Raw genomic sequence first — 20661 nt, forward strand, 5'->3', positions numbered from 1 at the left:
TTGTTGTCACGTTAAAGGTGCAATGTGTCGAAAAGCCATTAAAAAAACTCATAGACTTTGAGATGAAGTAACCGGGTGTGTGAAAATGCTATCTGACTGTCGGGTTTTAGGACTTCAAAGTACACCACTCTACTCGACAGTTAGCCAGTTCTTGCATAAAGCACATTTAATGTAAAAAAACACGAGTTTGCTGCTAATTTTCAGCTAAACAATGAATCGTTAAATTTAAGTTTAAAAATTAAATATTAAATTTTCACTTTTTTTGGAGGCTATCTTATGTAACCTTTGACCTGTCACTAGGGAACCCCGAAGGCGGGAACTGCCATTTTTTGTGTTGATAGAGAGTTAGATTTGGGATTGTAACCAGGGCCGTAGCCAGGATCCACCCATACACTGAGAACATTTTGAGGACTATAGTATAAATGTGTGCATTTCTCTGCATTTTGACAGGACCAATAATGACTTAGGAAATAATATCAGTGATAGATGAAAATTGGACTCAAATTCCAGAAGAGAAGATAAGTGACAAATATGGCCAACTTTGACTTAAGCAAAGCATTCACATGGGTTAAAAACATCAGTTTTAATAATGTTTATAAGTGAACCACACAGTATTCAATCAATTGCAACTTTCTAATAAACAATTTGCTAACAAGTCGTTTATAAAGCATGTCATTGCTTGTTAACAGTGAAATAACTGATAAATAAAGTTTAATTAACTATAAATTTGCCGTTTATAATTATATATAATTGTTTATTTTAATGATATGACAGATATTATAAATAAACATCCAGGCTCGGCTGTTGTTTGGAGCTCAGACGCTGGTCGGCGCTCTTTCCCCGTGAGAGCAGCTCGTCCTGGCCGGTCTGACAGCTGTGAGTCTGTGAAAAGCTCCTCACAAACTCACCGGCCAGCATTTCAGCCTTGTTCGCTCCGGAGCGCACAGGCATGCGGGCTGGAGCGCACTGACTGCTCGGGGAGGGATGGACGCCTCTGCAGCCGGACCAGAGGACCAGAGGACCAGAGGACCGCCGGGGTTTGTCGGGTGGGAGAGGCTGAAGAGGAGGGCGTGAGGAGGTGAAGGAGGAGGAAGGGGAGGAGGAGGAGGAGGAGGAGGAGGATGGTACCAGTCAGTTTCGATTTAATTCCTCAGCCGGCTTCCTTTACGCAGGGTGGAGGGGTACAGTGGTCCGCCGCCTGGCTGGAAGTATATAATCCGCAGGGAGCAGGGAAAGCCCTGTCCAGACTGAGACAGAGGGAGGGAGGGAGAGTTTAACTCGGACAGGGACAGAGAGAGTTGACAGGAGTGCTCGGTCATATCTGGAGCTGCTGGAGGCTGAATTGACCTGACTCATACAGACCGAGGAGGACTGTGGGCTACTATTCATTCAAGCTGCTGGACTTCCACTACACATCATGAGTGGACCGACAAATGGTGAGCAATGTGTGTAGGTGTGTGTGCTGCTGAGTTGAAGGTGCACATGTATGTGGGTGTTCATACTGTGTGTGTGTGTGTGTGTGTGTGTGTGTGTGTGTGTGTGTGCTCCTGTCTAATCAATAACAGGGTGTCCTGGGAGGGTTTAACTTGAAGTAGACATAAACAGCCCCTCACTGAGGTTATTGATCACTCACTCCCTTATTGACACTGTATTTCATCATGTCATTAGCCATCTGTGTGTCAGCGAAGGTTAGAGACAGAGGCTAATATTGTGTATTGATTGCTGACAGCAGTCATCAGTATTTTCATTACTGTGAGTGCGTGTGTATGTTAAGCAGCGTGTTGGGATTGATATAGATTTCTGGTTACATCCAGGAATTCCTCCGCTGAAGAAATCCCCACAGTCACAGCCACAGGAACCGGTTCATCAGTTGTCCTATTTTATTTAACGCATGTGTTAAACTGCTCCTCAAGAATTTTTTTTTTTTTTTTGTGGCAGAAATTGTTTTCAGAAATCAGTTTTTATTGGAATCAGTAATAGCCCGTGTGACAGCCGCTCAGATATTCTGGAGAGAAGAAAGGAAGCCTGCTGTTCTTTGATAGCAGGCGGACAACAGAGCACATCTTTGGTCTGCACTGTGCCAGGCAGGCACATATTAAAATGTTGCAATGTCTAAACATAGAAGCACACAGAGCAGGTTTTTATTAACATGAAACCACCGAGTCCCCAAATCTATTCCCCCCCCCCCCCCCCCCCCCCAAAAAAAAAAAAAAAAGCAAAAGCAAAGTGGCTCTGCAGACATGACACAGCACTGTGCTTTCCACTGCAAGACATCGGGCAGCCGCTCAGTTTTGTACCTCACACCTTGGGGAGGTATTTAACCTTATGAAGGCTCAGGTGCAGCAACACTCTGATACAGTTATGACCATGTCAGCGTAGCAGAGGGGCCCTGGCTGAGAGACTGTATCCCCCAAAATCTCCCACAGAAAAGAAGAGGATTATCTATTGGCTGACTGGTTTGGTTTTCACTATGGGAGACCTTTACTGGTTTTTATCCATGAGGTCAAAGGTCAGAATGAATATGTGTTGATGTCCAACAGTCCAGACTTTGACTTAGAGATGACGTTAGATTTCATTTTTGATTAAAAGGCATCTGAGATATGTTCCCCATTGTGGTACATTATAAGGAGAAGCAACATCATGACTTGCAGGAGAATCCGCCCAAAGTTTAGTCACAATGGCACAAAATAGCATTCAGTGAAGTGTGACGACTGATGACAGGATGCAGTCAACACAGTTGGTTGCTCACAACTTGACTGAAGGAGTCACAGGATACATTTGAGGTGTCTCAAGGTTATTTACAGGTACATTTTTTTAGATGCTCTTCTAAATCTTTGCTTTTTGCATGTGAGTTGGAAAATTCGAATGGAGTAGACAGATTGGAAGGCAGAATAAATACAGTTATGTTGCACAAAATAATTTTCCTAATCAGTGATTTCACTTGATACAAGTTTATACCTTAAAGGGGCTCCATGGAACAATTTGCAGCATTTTTTTCTGCATTTATAACTTTTTGTTTTGGCCATATGTGAGAGGATTGTAAAAATGAGACCTTGTTTAGTGCTGTTGTTTAATGCTGACTTTATACACGATCTCCAGTGCCTCGTCTCAGTGTCTCTCCCTGCTCCGCAAACAGAGAGCAACAGTAACTAACGTTAGTTTACAAATGGAGTCCGCTAACACAAATGAACGACACAGAAGTTCCACAGAGCCCCTTTACAGCCCATAAATGAAAGCATCTGTGGGGGAAAAATGTCTTTTTTAAAAATTGTGCAAAGGGGCAGCACATACACCAACAGAGACATAGACATAGACACACAATACAAAGAAATACACACAGGTAAATCTTTACAAGCAACATTTACCATGATGTGTGTGTTCAATCAGAGGAAACACGAGAAAACAAACTAAACAAAACCCAAAACATAAATAATATTAAAACGAGATATAAAAATAATGCAAATGTGTGTGTGTGTGTGCGTGTTTGTTTGAACAGAACAACGTGCGAATTGTGCAACATGTGACAAGGGCAGCAACAACTTTATTTTAATGGGTCACAAGCAAAAAGGTTCCACTTCATTCAAGGTCTCTCTCTCTCTCTCTCTCTCTCTCTCTCACACACACACACACACACACACACACTCATTCGCAAACACACACAGGTGGCTCAGATCCTTCTATGTCTGTGGTTCCAGTCCTTGTGCTGCCATCTGGCTACAGAACCAATGCCAGCTTCTGTGGTGGTGGTGGTGGTGGTGATGGTGCACAAACACACACATGCACACACACACACACACAGACTGATGATACAGTTTGTTGGGAAACATTTTTGTCCCAGTTTTATCTTTTTTTTTCCTCCTGAAAACATTTATAGATCCACAACCCTCTCTGTCTCTCTCCTGCTGTCATCAGCTTAACCTGCTGGCATGTTGTGTGCATGTGTGTGTGTGTGTGTGTGTGTGTGTGCAGCAATTACATAATACTCTGGGACGCAGCAGCATTAACTGTAATGTAATTGAATGGAGTAGAGTACAGTAGAATTGTTGCTCAGATTGTTGCGCGCTGCACAGTCGATGACGGGTAATCAAATTCAATATCGATCAAATCTGCTGCCAGTCAGTGAGAGCCGTTCACTCCACTGCCTTTTTTGTGTTGCTGTCCTACCATGATAAAGACAGAGCGGTGTGTGAGTGTGTGTGTCTGTTTGTTTGTGTGTGTGTGTTGCAGAGAGCGTAAAGAAAGGACTTGTTTCCCTAAGAGGGATTTGACCAGTTTCATAAGCGAGGATGAAAGAGGTTTAATCCCAAAACAGTCCCACTGTGCCCTTTTCTGTCTCTCATAGTGTGTGTGTTTGTGTTTGTCTTTCATTTTTTTTTTCCCGAGTCAAAATCCAAAGCTTTGTTGTCGCATGCACAAGTTTCAGTGTACAGTACAGTTATTGGTGCACTGTGCTCTAGAGCTGCAACAATGAATCAATCAGAAGAAAGAATTATTCAATATTTTGATAATCCACTCATCGTTTGAGTCATTTTTCAAGCAAAAATGTCAAATATTTACCTCATAAATTTAAGGATTTCTGCTCTTCTTTGTCATTTATGATAGTAAATGAAGAGTGTTTGGGTTTTGGACATTTGGTTGGACAAAAAAAGCAATATTAAAAAAGTCACTTTGGGTTTTGGGAAACTGTGATGAGCATTTTTCACCATGTTTTTAACATTTTAAAATCCAGATGATTCGTCGATTAATCGTGAAAATAATTGGGAGATCAATTTCAGAATGAAAATAATCATTAGTTGCAGCTCTGTCGTCTTTAATTTCCATAAACAGAGAAAAAGTCAGAGCTGGAGAATCAAAGCTGAATAGAGAAGTAATTAGTAAAGTGTAGACATCAAAAGTATTCGAATGATTCACCATGTGCTACATTAATCCATATTTGAAGTGGGTATATAAATACCTGTATATAAGAAACTGAAGTCCAACAGCAGTTTTGAAATGTCTCAGCCAGTCTGTCTCTCTGTCTGTCTGTCTGCCTGTCTGTCTGTCTCTTAAGCCGCTACCTTCTACTGAATGAGTGTAAGTCGTGCTGATCTTCCTGGCAGAGTAACAGACTTTCCAGGAGCCAGTCGCTTATCCTTCTTCGTCTCATCTAAACCCTCAGTTGAGTGTGTATACGACCATGTTGTGAGCGTGTGTCTGCCTCCAGGTTTTTCTTTTCCAAATTGTGTATCTGTTTGTGTGTTTTTGGTTTATTGATCCACCAGGATTGAGAAGAATGTGAAAGATGAAGATGAAGAAAATATTTTTTGGAGTTGGTAAAGAATTATATTTAGTTGACTTGTGGATCAGATTTGTTTAAACTTTATATAAGATGAACCTGAGCAACGGCTTTCAAATTCATCGTACATTAAAGCTTTTGTATATCTGTCACACGTCCCTGGAAGAACGCAAGGGGAAAAAAAATGAGTCAGATCTTTTTTTGTGACAGTCGTCCCACATTTTAATCAGACTTTGATCAAATGTTTGAATTCAGTTGAAAGGAAGACAAAAGGGAGGGCCTCAAAATGACAATAAGTGACATGTTTTTGATCCTCTCCTCTCCTCTCCTCTCCTCTCCTCTCCTCTCCTCTCCTCTCCTCTCCTCTCCTCTCCTCTCCTCTCCCCTCCTCTCCTCTCCTCTCCTCTCCTCTCCTCTCCTCTCCTCTCCTCTCCTCTCCTCTCCTCTCCTCTCCTCAGCAGTTCAGTACCAGTCGGGTCTGTATGGAGGCAACAACAACAGCAGCTCTCCTCTCTCCAGTCGTGGAAGCTCGGCCATCGTGTGTGAGCGCTGTGGGGAGGTTTGTCGCGGGGAGGTGGTGCGCGTCAAAAACACACATTTCCATGTTCACTGCTTCACCTGCCAAGGTAAAAAAACGCTGCCACACACCTACACACACAAACATGCTTGCATACATTCAGTGCACATTAACACCTCTTCACACGCACACATATGCACATACACTCACACCTGCTTCCGTTCTCCACTCCCACGCTCCACTTTATATTCATTCATTTGTCAATTTTGGACTAATGCATGTGCTTCCATGTGTGGTTTCCACCCACATCAATTTGAATAATTAAATATTAAATAATTACCAGTACTCAGACAAGAAGGAACCCCGCACAATTGAATCGGTGGTAGCTTCTGTCTTCGCTGATATGAACTGAACTATGACTCTATGAGGATTAAAGTCAATCACAAGCTGCATTATGTTAACCAGATCAGACAGATGTCTGGTATCAACAAAACCAATTAAGTGCAACAAAGAAAAATAAGATTAGAGAAAAGTTCTGTATATTTCAGGACTCTTGACTGTGACTATATTGTCACATTTGCAACCATTTTTGGAGACAGTACAACTACATTGTATCCATGTAACTAGGTTCACCTGCAAATATGTACACCATGATTTTGTTTTTTTAAATCATTACCGTGTGAAACACCAGGAGCAATATTTTTGCTGGTAATGTTTTGCTGTATATTTGCTTTCTTACCTACAGTTAGCTGAGGAATACCACTCTCATGTCTGTGTGCTAAATTAGATTAGCATAAAGAATGGAAGCAGCTAGCGTAGCTCTGTTCAAAGTTAACATAATCTGTCTGCCAGCACCTCAACATTTGCTAATGGACATCCCGAATGTCATTTTATAAATTCCTACACAAACCAAAATGTCATTTACCTATTTCTCCTTGCTTCCGGTCTTTACGTTAAGCCAAGCTAATCATCTGCTGGCTAGCTTCGTATTTAAGGCACAGGAGAGTTTCTTACCTGCTTCCAGGCAATAAAACAGATGTTGAACAATTCTTTAAAGACTAGCAACTAAAATAAATGTATGTTTTGATGTATATTTACACATTATTTGTGATTTTCAGCTACTTTCTTGTGTTGAAATGATACGGATGTTAATCAAACTGGCAATAAAATCCACGATCAAATGTTCTAGATCTTTATTAATATACAGGGTGACTAAAAGAAATGGAAACACATTGACGTACAATAATATCTTGTTAGAAATTCATGTTTTTGTAATAACACATAGAAACAAGTTTAGCTGCTTGCAGAATACACATAATAACACAAATGATCATTTAAGCCATACACCTAAATAAGTCAAATAATAAAGCAGGATTTGTATTAGAGCCCGACCTTCATGAGCATCAATACAACACTGCGACTGTCAATATTCAATATAGAAATGGAAAGTGGAAATAATACAGGAAGCTGTAACACAACTCAGAATTGCTTATATCCATATATTTGTGTGTGTGTTGTTGTGTTTACGTGGGCACACACATGAGTATTTGTGTGTCTTTGCATGTGTGAGCTCCACCAGTGAGCAGGTGGGACACAACGCACAAATAGAGGTCTGGAGTCAGCAGCCAGCTTAGCAGTGCAGTCAGCAGGTTTTTTTCAGCTCGTAGTCAGACTCCAACCAGCTAACCTCCTTTCACAGGCCGGGACCCACACAGTCCCAGAGCGTGCTGCAAGACAACACTGTTTTCTCCGTTTGATCTGCTAGAAACATCCCCCGAATTCACTCAGCCACAGAGCACCAAAGAGAACGTTGCAGATCTTATAAATAACCTGAGCTGAAGTAACAGCTTGGATTGTTTGTTTGGTTGAATAATTGATTGTCTGATCGACTGATTGTTTGCTCAGTCGAAGCACTTGTTCCCTCAGACAGCAGACAAGCTAGATTTATTGACGGAGGAGTTCTCTCTTTGATATTAAAGTATTTATTGTCATGGACAATTGATCTTGCAGAGTAAGCTTAATGACTTTGAGCTAATGGAGCGTGGGCTGAGTAGACATCAGCTGATGAAGTGGACGAGAATCAGATTGGCAGCTTTCAGGAGACAAGCGTCTGTAATTTTTTTCTCTTGTGCTCATTTTTTCCCGGTCTTTCCTCCCCCTCTCTGTCACTCTCTTGTCTCGCGTTCTTTGTTTGTGGCTGTGAATGTCAGAGAGTTACACTGTGTCTTTGTTTGGTGACAGTGTAATCTCCTGTTTATGTGGCTGCTTGTGGCTGCTTGGGATCGAGGAGAGAGGAGCGAGGAGAGAGGAGAAGATATCTGGGTTGAATAAGGAATAGAAACAGATGGGCAAAGTGAGATAGATGAGACAGCAACCCTGCGTGCTTGTGTGTGACTCGAGATTGTCTTTTATTGGGCAGTGCAGTAAATAATTTAGGTGGTATGGCCTAAAATGTCCTGGGTTTTTAGCTTTGGAGTCATGTTTGATACATAAACCTTCTTCTCATGAGATCAATAAAACATTTTAGATTTATTTAAGATGGGCTGCACAATATGTCATTTCAGCATTGACATCACAATGTGCACATGCAATAACTGTAAAGGGGTTTACAGGAAGCGGCTAGTCTGAAAACACGGCTTACCTAGTTTGTTGGAGGCAACATTTCTGGCTTTGTCATGGCTTAAAAACTGACGTCCATAGAAAAGTATGGTCTCAAGTGGATAGTCTGCAAATCCACATTCGATGTGTTATTATCCACAAATGTTGGACACAATTCGAGCAGAGATGAATAAATTGCTGTCTTTATCTGGTGGGAGCCAAGAGTTTTTATTTTCTGTGCAGATGACCTCCCCTAGTCAAGTCATTACAGTCATCTGCTGAAAAGTAGTCCACGACTTTGGCAGCTCCAGACTGAAATTATATCTCAGCAGCTATTGGATGGATGTCCATGGTATTTTGGACAGACATTCATGGTTCTCAGAGGATGAATCCTTGGCTTTTCCTTGGCCTTTGGTTTGTAGTAAAATGTCTCCCCACCTTTGGATTATACATGAAATCCCTGAACTTTTCATCTGGTGTGATCATCACATAATAGAGAAGCTGTTCATAAAATAACCAGACAGAAATATCTGCTTCTTGTTGATCCAGCAGGTGGATATGAAAGAGATAAAAAGATGCCTAATATATGAACGATTTTTGAACTGCCTTGACGAGTGCATCAAACACGTAAAATAGGATGTACTTTACATAAAAATAAATATGATTCCAACCACCTTCTTGCATTTAAATATATTACTTGCGACATGTTGAATTTTAAACTTTTGATTTTACCACTTAAACTCTGTTGTCTGTCAGAGCAATGAGGGCAAATAGCCGAGTGTATGCAAATTAAGTTCTCAACAAGGCTGATGATCCCTCATAAAAGAAAGAAAAATGCAACTCTGCAAATATCTTTCTACTCTCATAAAACCTCTCATAAAATATGGAACGCATTCATAAATTTGCCCTCGTTTTAAAGCAAATGATGCCAGTTTTTTGGAGTACCAGCTCAACGTCCTGCTGGGTATGCAAATGTACAGTCATAACCCTTCACTTAGACTGATAAAGCTCATTCTCCACTAGTTCAAACACTGTAGCCTAATCCATCCATATTGTGGCACATATTTGTACTTCCTCTGTTAGACTGTCCACTAGTTAGACTTTCCCTTTCCTCCCTTCTCCACCTCTTTGATCCGTCCATTCATCCTGATCACGCTCGAATGCAAAGGAGCTACAGCGAGGAAATCCATCCCGTGTTGATGATGCGAATAAATGAAGGAAGAGTGACAGGACGGCAGCCGTGCGCTGGACGGACAGATCGATAGCCTCATTGATACCTCCCCTGGGTCCTCCCCCCTGTCTCTTCCTCCACATCCTCATCCCCTCACTTTGCTGTCTGCTTCCCTTTCTCCTCACTTGTGATGCTTTCTCTTTTCCTCGTCCCACTAATCTCTCCCTTGACTCCCCTCTTGCCTTTCTTCTCTTTTTCCCCACGTCTCTTCTTAGCCTCGTGTCTAAAATAATCCTCTCCTCTCCCGGAAAATTGAACCATGTATATCATCTGTGACCTTACAAAATGTTTTTTTTGTTGAACAAACTCAGTTATAACTGGAAAAAGGAAAAATAGCCTGATTCTCATTGCGAAACACTATTTCACAAAACAGATATACCATTCAAATCCCATTTTTCAGTTTGAGTCTCTCCTTAAAGGTGATGTACAACAGGCGCACACTAATTTATTTGGTCTGCAGGGTCTTTACCTTCCCGACAGAATATAAAACAGACTCATATGATTCTTCCTACATAGTAAATCTCACTGCAAAGCCTGACCCACTTTGGCTGGAAACAAGTTTGTGTTTCGGAGGTGCATTCAGTGCATTTTATCAGTATTAGTGTACTCGCAGCTGTACAGACAGTCACGGATGGCTTGCCTCTTTCTTCAGAAGAGACTTCAAGGACAAACTGTGAGGCATTAAAAGCTGTATCAGCTCAGCTATGCTGCACTCTTTTGTGTATGTCCTCACATGAGTGTTTGCACAGTGGGTCATTGTGCTGGTGTTTCTGTGCACGCTTGTATGTTTTTATATATATATACATATATACATATATATATATCTATATATATATATATAGATATATATATATCCAGCAGCTAAATCAGAAAGATGAGACAGTCAACATGTGTATCAGGCCTCCAGGAGTTCATCTTCATTTGTATCGCTTCCTTTCAAATCTGTTCCTCTCTTTGCCTCTTTCTTCCACTTTCACTCCCTCGACCCTTTCCTTGTGCCGCTGGCAGTAAACAAAGAAATCATTATCTGTTGCTTTTCTGCCAGTGGTGTGTGTTTGTGTGTCCAGACCTCGAGCAATTCACACTTAATAGGCTACAAATCACTGTTAACAGATGTAGGAGAGCAGAATTTAAATACTTCAGCGCCTCTGACGAACTGCAGCTGAACCTGCCCCCCGATGAGCAGAAGGGAGGGAAAGTGAAGAGTGGAACTGATGGAGCGGAGAGTGATGAAGGAGATAGATACTGGGAGAAGAGGGAGGGGAAAGAAAATGCACTGAGCGTGATTTTATTTATTGATTTGTATTTATTTTATTTATTCGTGACCTGAAATTTATGTTCTGTTTGCTTTCTCTACATGCCGGCTCCTGCTTCCCGGTTTTTCTAGGTCTGCAGTCGGAAGTTAGAAAAATGAGAAAGATAACCCTACAAAATAATGTAAAAGTTCTTCGGATCAGAAATATCTCTATATCAAAACTACTATTACATATTTCTTAGTGTTCAGTCCATGGCAAACCAGTTGGCCTGGATACAAATTCAAATAAATAGTACCCGCAAAGATTTTGGAACTATTTTGCCCTTCAACCCCCTCGTCTGCAAATTTTTGGGGACGTTCAACCGTGAATTCTGTTTCTTTATCTTACAAGACCTCTGTGACACAGAGGAAACTGTTTTTGTTATCGAAAAAGGGAAGGGAGAGGGAAAGGGACAGACTCGAATACACAAGTGCTAGTGAACAAATGAAACACAGGTGTAAACAGAAGAAAGGTGGGAAAAAAACAAAAAGAGAAAGTGGAAAGTCACAGCACGACACATGAGGATGAATTCTACAACAGAAAAACAGAGAAAAATCCAAACTGACAACTAAAATCATGACATTTCTTACAGTTCAAGGTTATGAAACACTTTTTTCTCTGGATTATGCCCTTATGATACTCCAACATTATTTTGTTTCATCTATTTGCCTTTATTTAAAAGCTGGTTGTCACTTATGATAATGCCAAATAAAGAGAAAGAAAACAATCAAAACTATAACTAAAAATATAAAAGCACATAAAGATTGTTCATAAAAAACAAGGTACAGAAACAAATCAATTTAATAAGGTACAAGCAGAGATAGTATAATGTTTGATCAATGATTTGAACACACTTAGGGGTACCAAAGTACCAAAGTATTATTATTATAAAGTATCATTCTTTGAAAGCCGACACAAAATCATAGAAAAAATTGAATTAAACATTGCCCAAACTGCCACAGTGTTGTATATTGGCAGCGAAGCTGAGAGCAGGAAAGGCTGCTTTGTATTTTGGATTTGACTGACGTGTTTGCTTGTTTGCATGACTTTTGTTGTCATTTGGCTTCCTGAATATACCCTTGCCAGCATCACAGTACTGTTGTTTCTTTGTTGTTTCTGAATTGTTTCTCAGCAGATTAATTCACGCCATCCATTTTGACTGCAGGATAAACACAGGTGGAACTAATAACATCAACAGTGTTTCAGGTGAAGCAATTATTGCAGTTCAAAGCAGCAATTAATAATGTTATTAGCTGCACAATTTCCCCCCCCTGCAGTAGCTGTGCCCCCAGTCTGCGAACTGTATCCACACCTAACATCGTGTTTAAATCATAAATCAGTCAATTACAGAGAAATCACCTTCCAGTGGCTTTAATCTGACCTTGTGTTTGAGGTCCGTCACAGCACCAGAAGTGAAAAAAAACTACTTAAAGGGTAACTCCACCAATTTTAGACATTAGAGTGTGTTAACAGGTTTTGGGGAGTAAAACTGCATTTGTGGGAAAAAGTAGTATAAAACCTTTTGTGTCTCCAGAATAAACTGCATGTTATCTGATAAACTGTCTGATGTCACTAAGTGGCCAGGTTGTGTTGTGGGTTGTGTGGGCACCAGGTTTTGAAAAGGAAGAAGAATGTGTGGAATAAAAATCTTCTGCTGTTTGGATTTTTATCACTTGTTTATAAACTGTCCATAATGAGTCTAACTGTGTTATAGGAGTGCAATGCTAGACCAGTGGACTGTTTTCAAAGACCTGTGGACACACTTTAATGTGTAAAATTGGTGGAGATACCCTTTAAGTACTTGACTTAAGTAAAAATAGAAATACCATGGCCTTGAAGTACTCCATTACAAATAGTAAGTATTCAATGCAAAATGTAACTACAGTCAAAGTATTGATGTATTACTAGCGAGTATCAAAAGTTGAAAGTACTAGTTAACATAATGTTTCCTCTCATAGTTTTGTATAATTATAGAATATTACATTATATCACTGTTTTTTATTAATGACGAATACAAAAAAAGTATTTTATGTATTCATAACATGAAAGCTATTACATAAAAGCAACAAAGAAACTTTTAATGTTGTAGTTCGTCGACGTGAAGCCAATTTGAGAATCCTTTCTCTACGACTGAATAGATTATTTGAACAGCAGTCAGACTGAAATTAATATTGCTACTCTTAGTGAGACACAAATTGAAACAGTGTCCTCTTATAGATACCTTGGTTTCTGGCAGGATGACAAACTGTGCTTCAAAGAACGCATTAATGAACTTACTAAGTTCCCAAAAGAAAAACTGCCATTTTTTATTTAACAGAAAAAAGATGTTTCAGTCAAAACTGCAGAAAGCAAAGGTCCAGTCAGTCTTTTTAAACCGTTTGGACGATGGAGGTGTAATTTATACGCATTCTCCTGCTTCCACTCCTGAACCTCTTTATGCAGTCTATAATTCTGCCCTTGGGTCCATAACTGGGGATGGCTTTAAAACAGATTGTTGTTTACTATATGAGAAAGTTCAATGGCCGTCATTGGAGGTGAGAAGAGAACAGCGCTCCTCGACCAACTACCCGGATATATTACACAGATCAAGTAAGCATTACACTAGATCCCGAGGTCTGTCCTTGAAAGCCATCATAGCAATACCGAGACTGTGAAATGAACTTTTAAATTTGATGCTCCACAGAAGTTGAACAATGTACAGAAACTTGCGAGGTTGGTTAAAGACTCTTTAAGCTAGCGATGTAAAATGTAACTAGTGATAATTACATAGTAATAATATAATAATTATAAAAGTACATGTACTTTGTTACATCAGACCACTGAACAGCACTGAGAACAAACCTTCATGCTGGTGTCATAGACTTCTTATTGAGCCACTGAGACAGCTTACAAATGAGAAGTTACTGTTCTTTAATTTCGTTATATTGTGTGATTGGGACCTCAATTATTTCCCTTTAGATTGTTCTTTCTGTCGGGTGAGAACAAGGTTACACAGGTCTCTACTCAGACTTATCCCTTGGATTCCCGGGCTCACTGTGGCTGCCAGTTACAGACAGCTGGAGTACGGCTGCACAGTGAGACAGAGCGGAGGCTGCATGACTCTCCAGATGGTTGTAGATGGTCATAAAAATGCTGTTTCTCGCTCTCCGCCATTGGATCATCCGTCCAGCAGAAACAATCTCCAGTGGTGTTTGAATTCACTTAAATCTCTCTATGTCAGTTTTGTTTTTATTAAGTTAGAAATAAAAAAAACAGTGTAAGCGTCATAGAAAGAAGTAAGGGCTCTGCTGTTTCTGAAGGACCTATCCGGTGCTGACTCAGCAGAACAGAGACTAAATATAGAAAACCTTCAGAGGTTGGGACAACAGGTGGGGTCAGGGAAGGTCAGGGTGAGGTCACGTAGGGGTCATATAAGGTCTCTCTCGTCTGGCATGGAAGCGGCTGACAAGTCTTTGAAAATTAAGCTGCCGTCAGCAAGTTCAAGTGGCAGCGGGAAGATTTGTCCCGACTGTCCCTGAAAGACTAAAATGTCATGTGACAGAGAGGAATAATGGATGGTAGCAGGAAGGCTCAAACTCATTTAGATTTCAGGAGTTGGCATTTCCTGCCTCCGTTATAATTACACTGTAAATCTGCAAAATGAAACCTTTAGCTAAATGAAATTAGGCTCAGGCGCACTCATACACTTTGAATGTAAATCCTGACAGGTCGAATGGTTTTTGAGAGGAATTTCTTTCCGAACTGTAGCCTCATGCTCATCATACAGATACTGTGGGCCTCTTTGCATACAGCCGGGTCTATACAGGATTAGGGTCTGATGAAAAACATGGCTTTTTGCAGTTGTGCACTTGGGAATAAAAATAACAGCCCATGACATTTCGGATAAATCAGTTTCCATTTCCTTTGTGTCTACAAGAAAGAACCTCAACATAATAACTGCTGAGCTTTGCTCATTGTTCATCCTTATTAGGAGCAAAGTTTCAGTACGGAGACCTGAAATAGGTTATCGTCAATCTGATAAAGATGCACTGACAGCAAAGCAGAGTCTACAACAATGCAAGCAGCTCTGTGAAGAGACATAGCCGTGCTTTGCACAAAATGCTAACGTCAGAATGCTAACATGCTAACAAATATTGAATTTCTCCTTGGGGGTTAATAAAATGTGTCTTCTTCTTCTTCTTCTTCTTCTTCTTCTTCTACTACTCCTTCTTCTTCTACTTCTTCTTCTTCTTCTTCTGCTACTACTCCTTCTTCTTCTACTTCTTCTTCTTCTTCTTCCTTAAGTGACAATGCTGACATGCTCATGTTTATCAGGGGTAATGTTTACCATCTTTATTTAGCTAGTTAGTATGCTAATTGTTGCTAATTTGAACAACATAACAGCTAAAGTTGAGTTGAGTTGCTGCTTGTAAAACTCATTGTCTATCACTTTACAAGTAAAGAAACATTCGGCTGATTGCCACAGATTTTCATTCTGGATCACCACTGAAAACTGTAAAAAAAAATAATAAAATTATAAGCAGATTCTGTTTGGGTCTGGTCATGAGGTTATAAGCAAAAGCTTTTAGGACACATTGAATCATGACCTGATGTGCTGCATGAAAAGTCCCCACGGTTATTACAATTTTTCCAGAGAGAAACAAGAACATCTGCATGAAATCCTTTTATTGTAATCCATCCAATAGTTGTTTCATTTAAAACCACAAAGGTAAACTTTGAATAAAAGTGGTGGACTGACATTGTCATCCCCAGAGCGATGCAGTCTGCATGGCTAATACGATTAGTCTAAAAAGAATACTCGTAAAAAAAGCATGACAACTCTCCAGGGAGTAGTAAAACAAGCTATGAGCACACAGTGTGAATGTCCAAGCGTGGATCTTGTTCTGTGAGGACGGTTTTTGGAAATGGCCTGCGGTCTGAAATCCAAATATACCAGCGGTCCCTCCAGAGAGGCCAAGCCTCGACAGCTCCCTCTCCTTCCTGCTTTCCTCCACATCTTAATAGCTTTCCATTTAGACAGTGATGAACGTGTGAATGCTATCAGCAGGGTGAGAAAAGATGAGATGGACCTGGCTATGATCCTCAAGTGTGTGGGAAACAGAGAACAGGAGTATATCTACACATGTACTGTGTATCTCCATCTTGAATCCTTATTCCTCAAATTCATCGACATTCAGTGGCTTTGAGTCCCAGTGGAAAATGAAAGGATGAAAGGTTGACTTGTTGGACTGTTTACTCAACAACAAATAGATGCCACGTACACATGCGTGTGTGCTGATGTGTGTACAGCACATATAGAGGAGTGTGTCAGTGTGTAAGCTGTTACTCTTCTGTGAACAGCTTTAGTCTCAGGCAGACTGATAAAGGTCAGGCTGGCATTTTAAAGTTGTGCGACAGCAGCTTTGCCATGACAAGAATACCATATCGGAGACAGGGGAGACACGGAAAACAAAAACACTGTAGTATTTCTGCTGTTTGAGAATGATGTCCTGGTTTTTTCTTTCCTATATGAATAAATTCACTTCAGCATCTTCAAAGTCACTTGTGAGAAACAGGGACGCACCGGTTTATCAGCTGAACGTATGCATCAGCCGATATTCACCTAGTTGACTGTTATCCAAAAATAAGCTGACATTCATTGATGGCAGTCAGTGTTTAGCTGTTGTGCCACATCAATTATGCGCCGCATATTCATGAGCTATGACATCGATTCATGGCTCGTGACATCCCTGCCATCAATTTGTAAAGCTTTTTAAGGACTGAAAAATTCCTCTCATTGATTAGTTGTGTCTGAACGGGCTTTTGAAGCTGTCACATTTCAAGGAGATAATCTTTTTCATGGTTTCAAGGTTTTACCAAAGGCTGTGTCAAAAACTGCATTTGTGCCCTTTCAAAGACGGTCGAACGAAGCGCTGAATGACTTCCAAAAAGTGTGTTTGTTTCAACTACAGTTTGAATACAGGCAGGATTGTGTAGGAGGTCCATCCGGTTTGAGTGTTTTTCTGGAGGAATCCAGCAAAAACAAAACTATGACTCCGGACTTATGTCTCAGCAGGATTTTAAAAACACGTCCATGTGCTCAGCTACTTTGACGCTGTCTTCAAAGGCCTCTCTGAAAAGTCAATCAGGCAGCTGCAGCCGAGCCGCACCAGGAAAGTGGATCGGATCACTCCAGGTGTCAGATCTTTACCCTGACTTTAAAATTCCGCTTTTGGTTTATGAGGTACTGAATGGTTTAGGGCCAAAACACACCTCTTGTTTCTCCGTTATGAACCATCCAGACCTCTCAGCTGGTCGGCTTCCTGTCTCCAGAGTCAAACATTAACGCTGAGCAGCAGTACTTTTATGTTTTTATGTTCCACATACCTGAAACAAACTCACAGAAAACTTGAAGTCTGCTTGTATCGCTGCAAACATGTCTTTTATGTCTTTGTCTTAATGCCTTTCTGTCTAACGTAAAGTGCTCTAAATTGCCTTGTTGTTAAAGGTGCTGTAAACTATGCAATAATCTTCCTGTACTGTTTACAATCACGTGGCTCTTGGCAATAGCAGCATGGTGACCAGTTAGAGGATATTATGTTATTGCAGGCTGTAAACAGTATGAGCATGTTAATTTCTACATAATATAACAAGATTATCTTTCTAAAAGGGAATAGAAAGTTACCTCGACAGGATTTCATGGTCTTTGGGTTCAATGAAAGCCTTTTAAAGCCTTTCTCTCGCAATGTAAATCAAATGATTCATGTGTTTGGTGCCAGAATTATATCCAGAAAATCTTTGAAAAGGACTCACAGCTCACTTAAATGTTGCTTTACTGTCTTTATGTCTTCAGACCGGCTCCAGTGTCTTGCTCTGCGTCCTCTCCCTCTCTCTCTCCCTCTCTCTCTGTCTGAGCCACTTAACACATTGGCTCGGATCAGCTCAGATCCATTCACTCCACCGGGTTTAGGGCCATTAGCTTAATTAGAGAGCAGACATTCAATTCACTGTCAGATATCCTGATCCGTTGGCTGCCTTTCAGATGTCTAACTTACGGTACATCCAGGTTGTATCACGGTGCCACTCTGCAGTTTATACCTCAACCGGCTGGGCCTGCACAGCACAGGTTATATCACAGTGACAGATATGTGTTAGAGCTGAATGGGTGAAGCAGTGTCAGTGGTGACACTGTAAGAGGCTTGGTTGTGGCCCCCAAATGGCACATGTTGGGATAAAGTCAGTAAAGCATTACAGATGGAAGGTGAGAGTTACTCTCTGCTTCCCCGCGAGCTGGGGCGAATCACCGTTCAGCTCCTTTTTAACTGTCGAACCAACCAGCTCAGCAGAGGCCTCCTCACCCTCAGCACAGCTGGACCAGAAGCAATCATTTGGCTGAAGGACTTTGCATTTGCTAAATAAAAGCCATACATCATGCTGTCAGTATATAGAGTAAACACAGTGTGTGTGTGTATGTGTTTGTACTCACGGGTCTCTTCGCCTGGACATGCATCTATCACACACCACCACCTCCATAGATACATACAAGAGTATTTATTGTGTGTAAACATGAGCAAAAGTGCTGTAATATATAATTGGACACATGGAGGTTTACACATCCTGTATCTTCTCATACACACAGACAGACATACTGTAAAAAGACAAGATTAGTTGATTACTGGTGTAATTCCCAAAACCAGATTAGAGTTTTAACCCTTTAGAGGTCAGAAACGGCAACAGATTACACTCTAACAACCCCACCCCCTTGACCACCACACACACACACACACACACACAAACACATACAAACACACGTAATATACTGACTACATGTAATGTTATCTAGCCTCAAACCAGAAGGTGAAAACGCTACACTAAACTAAACTGCAGCAACACATTGTGGAAAATAATACATAAAGATCACGTGTTGGTTTAATTATAGACTCATGAAATATTCAGGAATGCATGATGTTTGCATTCAAACTACATGGTAACTACTACAGATCACTGAACATTTAAAGGAGCAGTTCATCCAAAAATGAAACACAAACACAGAAACATTTCTGGAGTTTAGCAAAACAAACTTTAGTTTGTTTACACCCTTGTGCACCTGCTTCAGACGTGGTGTACGTTAATTATTTTAGCTAAGCATCTGCAGTTAAGATTTCAGTTTCAAATTAGTGTAAATAACTTCTTTTCAAATTAGTTTGGGATCTGGGGGCTTTAGAGGAATTGGATTACGCTGCACAAGGTATATGGAGCTATTTGGTGTTTTCTTTTTTGGTTGTTGTTTTAGGTTTTAAAACACGTCCCCATCTTCTTCAGTTGTGTAGGAGAATGCTCCAACACTGTTTGGTTGTGAAGCTAAGACAATGACTGAATGTTCATTTTTGGGTGACCTTTTCCTTCAAAGGAAAAACCAACATAATCCCTTTAGTCTCTAGTGTGACTTAGTGGATCTAGACCGTTGGTATAAAGTCTGTTGTTGGTCGCCTGCTTCCCTCTTCCTTCTGCTATCTGTGTGTACTGTTTTCAAAAACCCCATCACTATGTGAAACAACCTCCAAGCTAGCAACCTAAACGCTGACACTGGCAAGTTACTCTAACACTAACCTGTTCGCAGAGCTTTATTTTCCCCCTGTCCTAGAAGGAGAATTGGTGCAGCCAGACCTTTTTCCAGACCTTACACAGCGTGGTGGAAATAGGTCTGGCTATATAAGACTACTTAGTCTCTTGAACTCTTCTCATGCTCCCATATGTGTTCAATTGATCTACATCTTTTCCATTCTAGTAAAACCATTCAATGACCCCTCGTGCCCTGTATGAAAACATCTGCATCTGTCATGTTTCTCCACTCGATCACTCATGTTTTCCCTTTAATCAGTCACCGCTCTCTGCATCCAATACAGTTTTCTCTCTGTTTGATCGGTCTGTCTTTTATTTATGAGCAATAAAGTGAGCTGATTCAGTTTTTCCTCTCCGTCTGTGCAGTGTGTGGCTGTGATCTGGTGCACTCGGGTTTCTTCCACCACTCTGGCGAATACATCTGTACAGAGGACTACCAGCGGCTCCACGGGACCCAGTGTGACAGCTGCGATCAGTACATAACTGGAGAGGTGGTGTCGGCCCTGGGGAGGACGTACCACCCGCACTGCTTCGTCTGCAGCATCTGCAGGTAAGGAAGAAAGGTTTGTGTTTTCAGACGGGATATTCATGTTTCATCGTATTTTTCTGTGAAATCATGGATAAAAATGAAAGAATACAATGTATTTTTTAAATTTAACTAACAGCAGGTGTAGTCCAATTAAAATATTTTAAATTATTAATACCATTGTTTACAGCTCGACCTGTTGCGTCCTCATTTCTCACACAGCACCACACACTGTGGTAATAATGACTTCACAACTTCTTGCACACCACAGGTGGCCCTTTACAATTAAAATGCAGTGACATATGGTATAAATACTGTGGGCCGTTAACTTCCAGTGTCTCTGTTTGTTTTCACTAACCAGTTCCTTAATAAAACTACTGAGGAATGTTTACAGCCAACTGTTGTAGCTCATTAAAAGTAACAAATCACGGTTTTCTAGGTTCGTCATAAAGGGCTTTGCTGAAAAATAAAAAAATAAAGGATGGGAAGAATAAGACACAGATGCACACACACACGCACACACAACCTAAAAAACCACAACTCTACACGTCCCTTATGGCAACTTAATAGCATTGCAGTTTCTCACAGAATGGGTTTGTACTTATATCCCATAATGCC

General features: G+C 40.7%; 1 protein-coding gene across 1 annotated transcript in view; it reads left to right on the forward strand.

Moving 5' to 3' along the window:
• Positions 1-1417: 1417 nt before the first annotated feature.
• Positions 1418-20661, forward strand: part of LOC141007340 (actin-binding LIM protein 3-like) — a 48147-nt gene continuing 28903 nt past the window's right edge. The window contains exons 1-3 of the mRNA XM_073479695.1: positions 1418-1436; positions 5737-5901; positions 19884-20067. Coding sequence (XP_073335796.1) covers positions 1418-1436; positions 5737-5901; positions 19884-20067 — 368 coding nt within the window. The remainder of the gene's footprint in view (positions 1437-5736; positions 5902-19883; positions 20068-20661) is intronic.

The sequence above is a fragment of the Pagrus major genome, chromosome 13 (assembly GCF_040436345.1).
Source record: "Pagrus major chromosome 13, Pma_NU_1.0".
Lineage (NCBI taxonomy): Eukaryota > Metazoa > Chordata > Actinopteri > Spariformes > Sparidae > Pagrus > Pagrus major.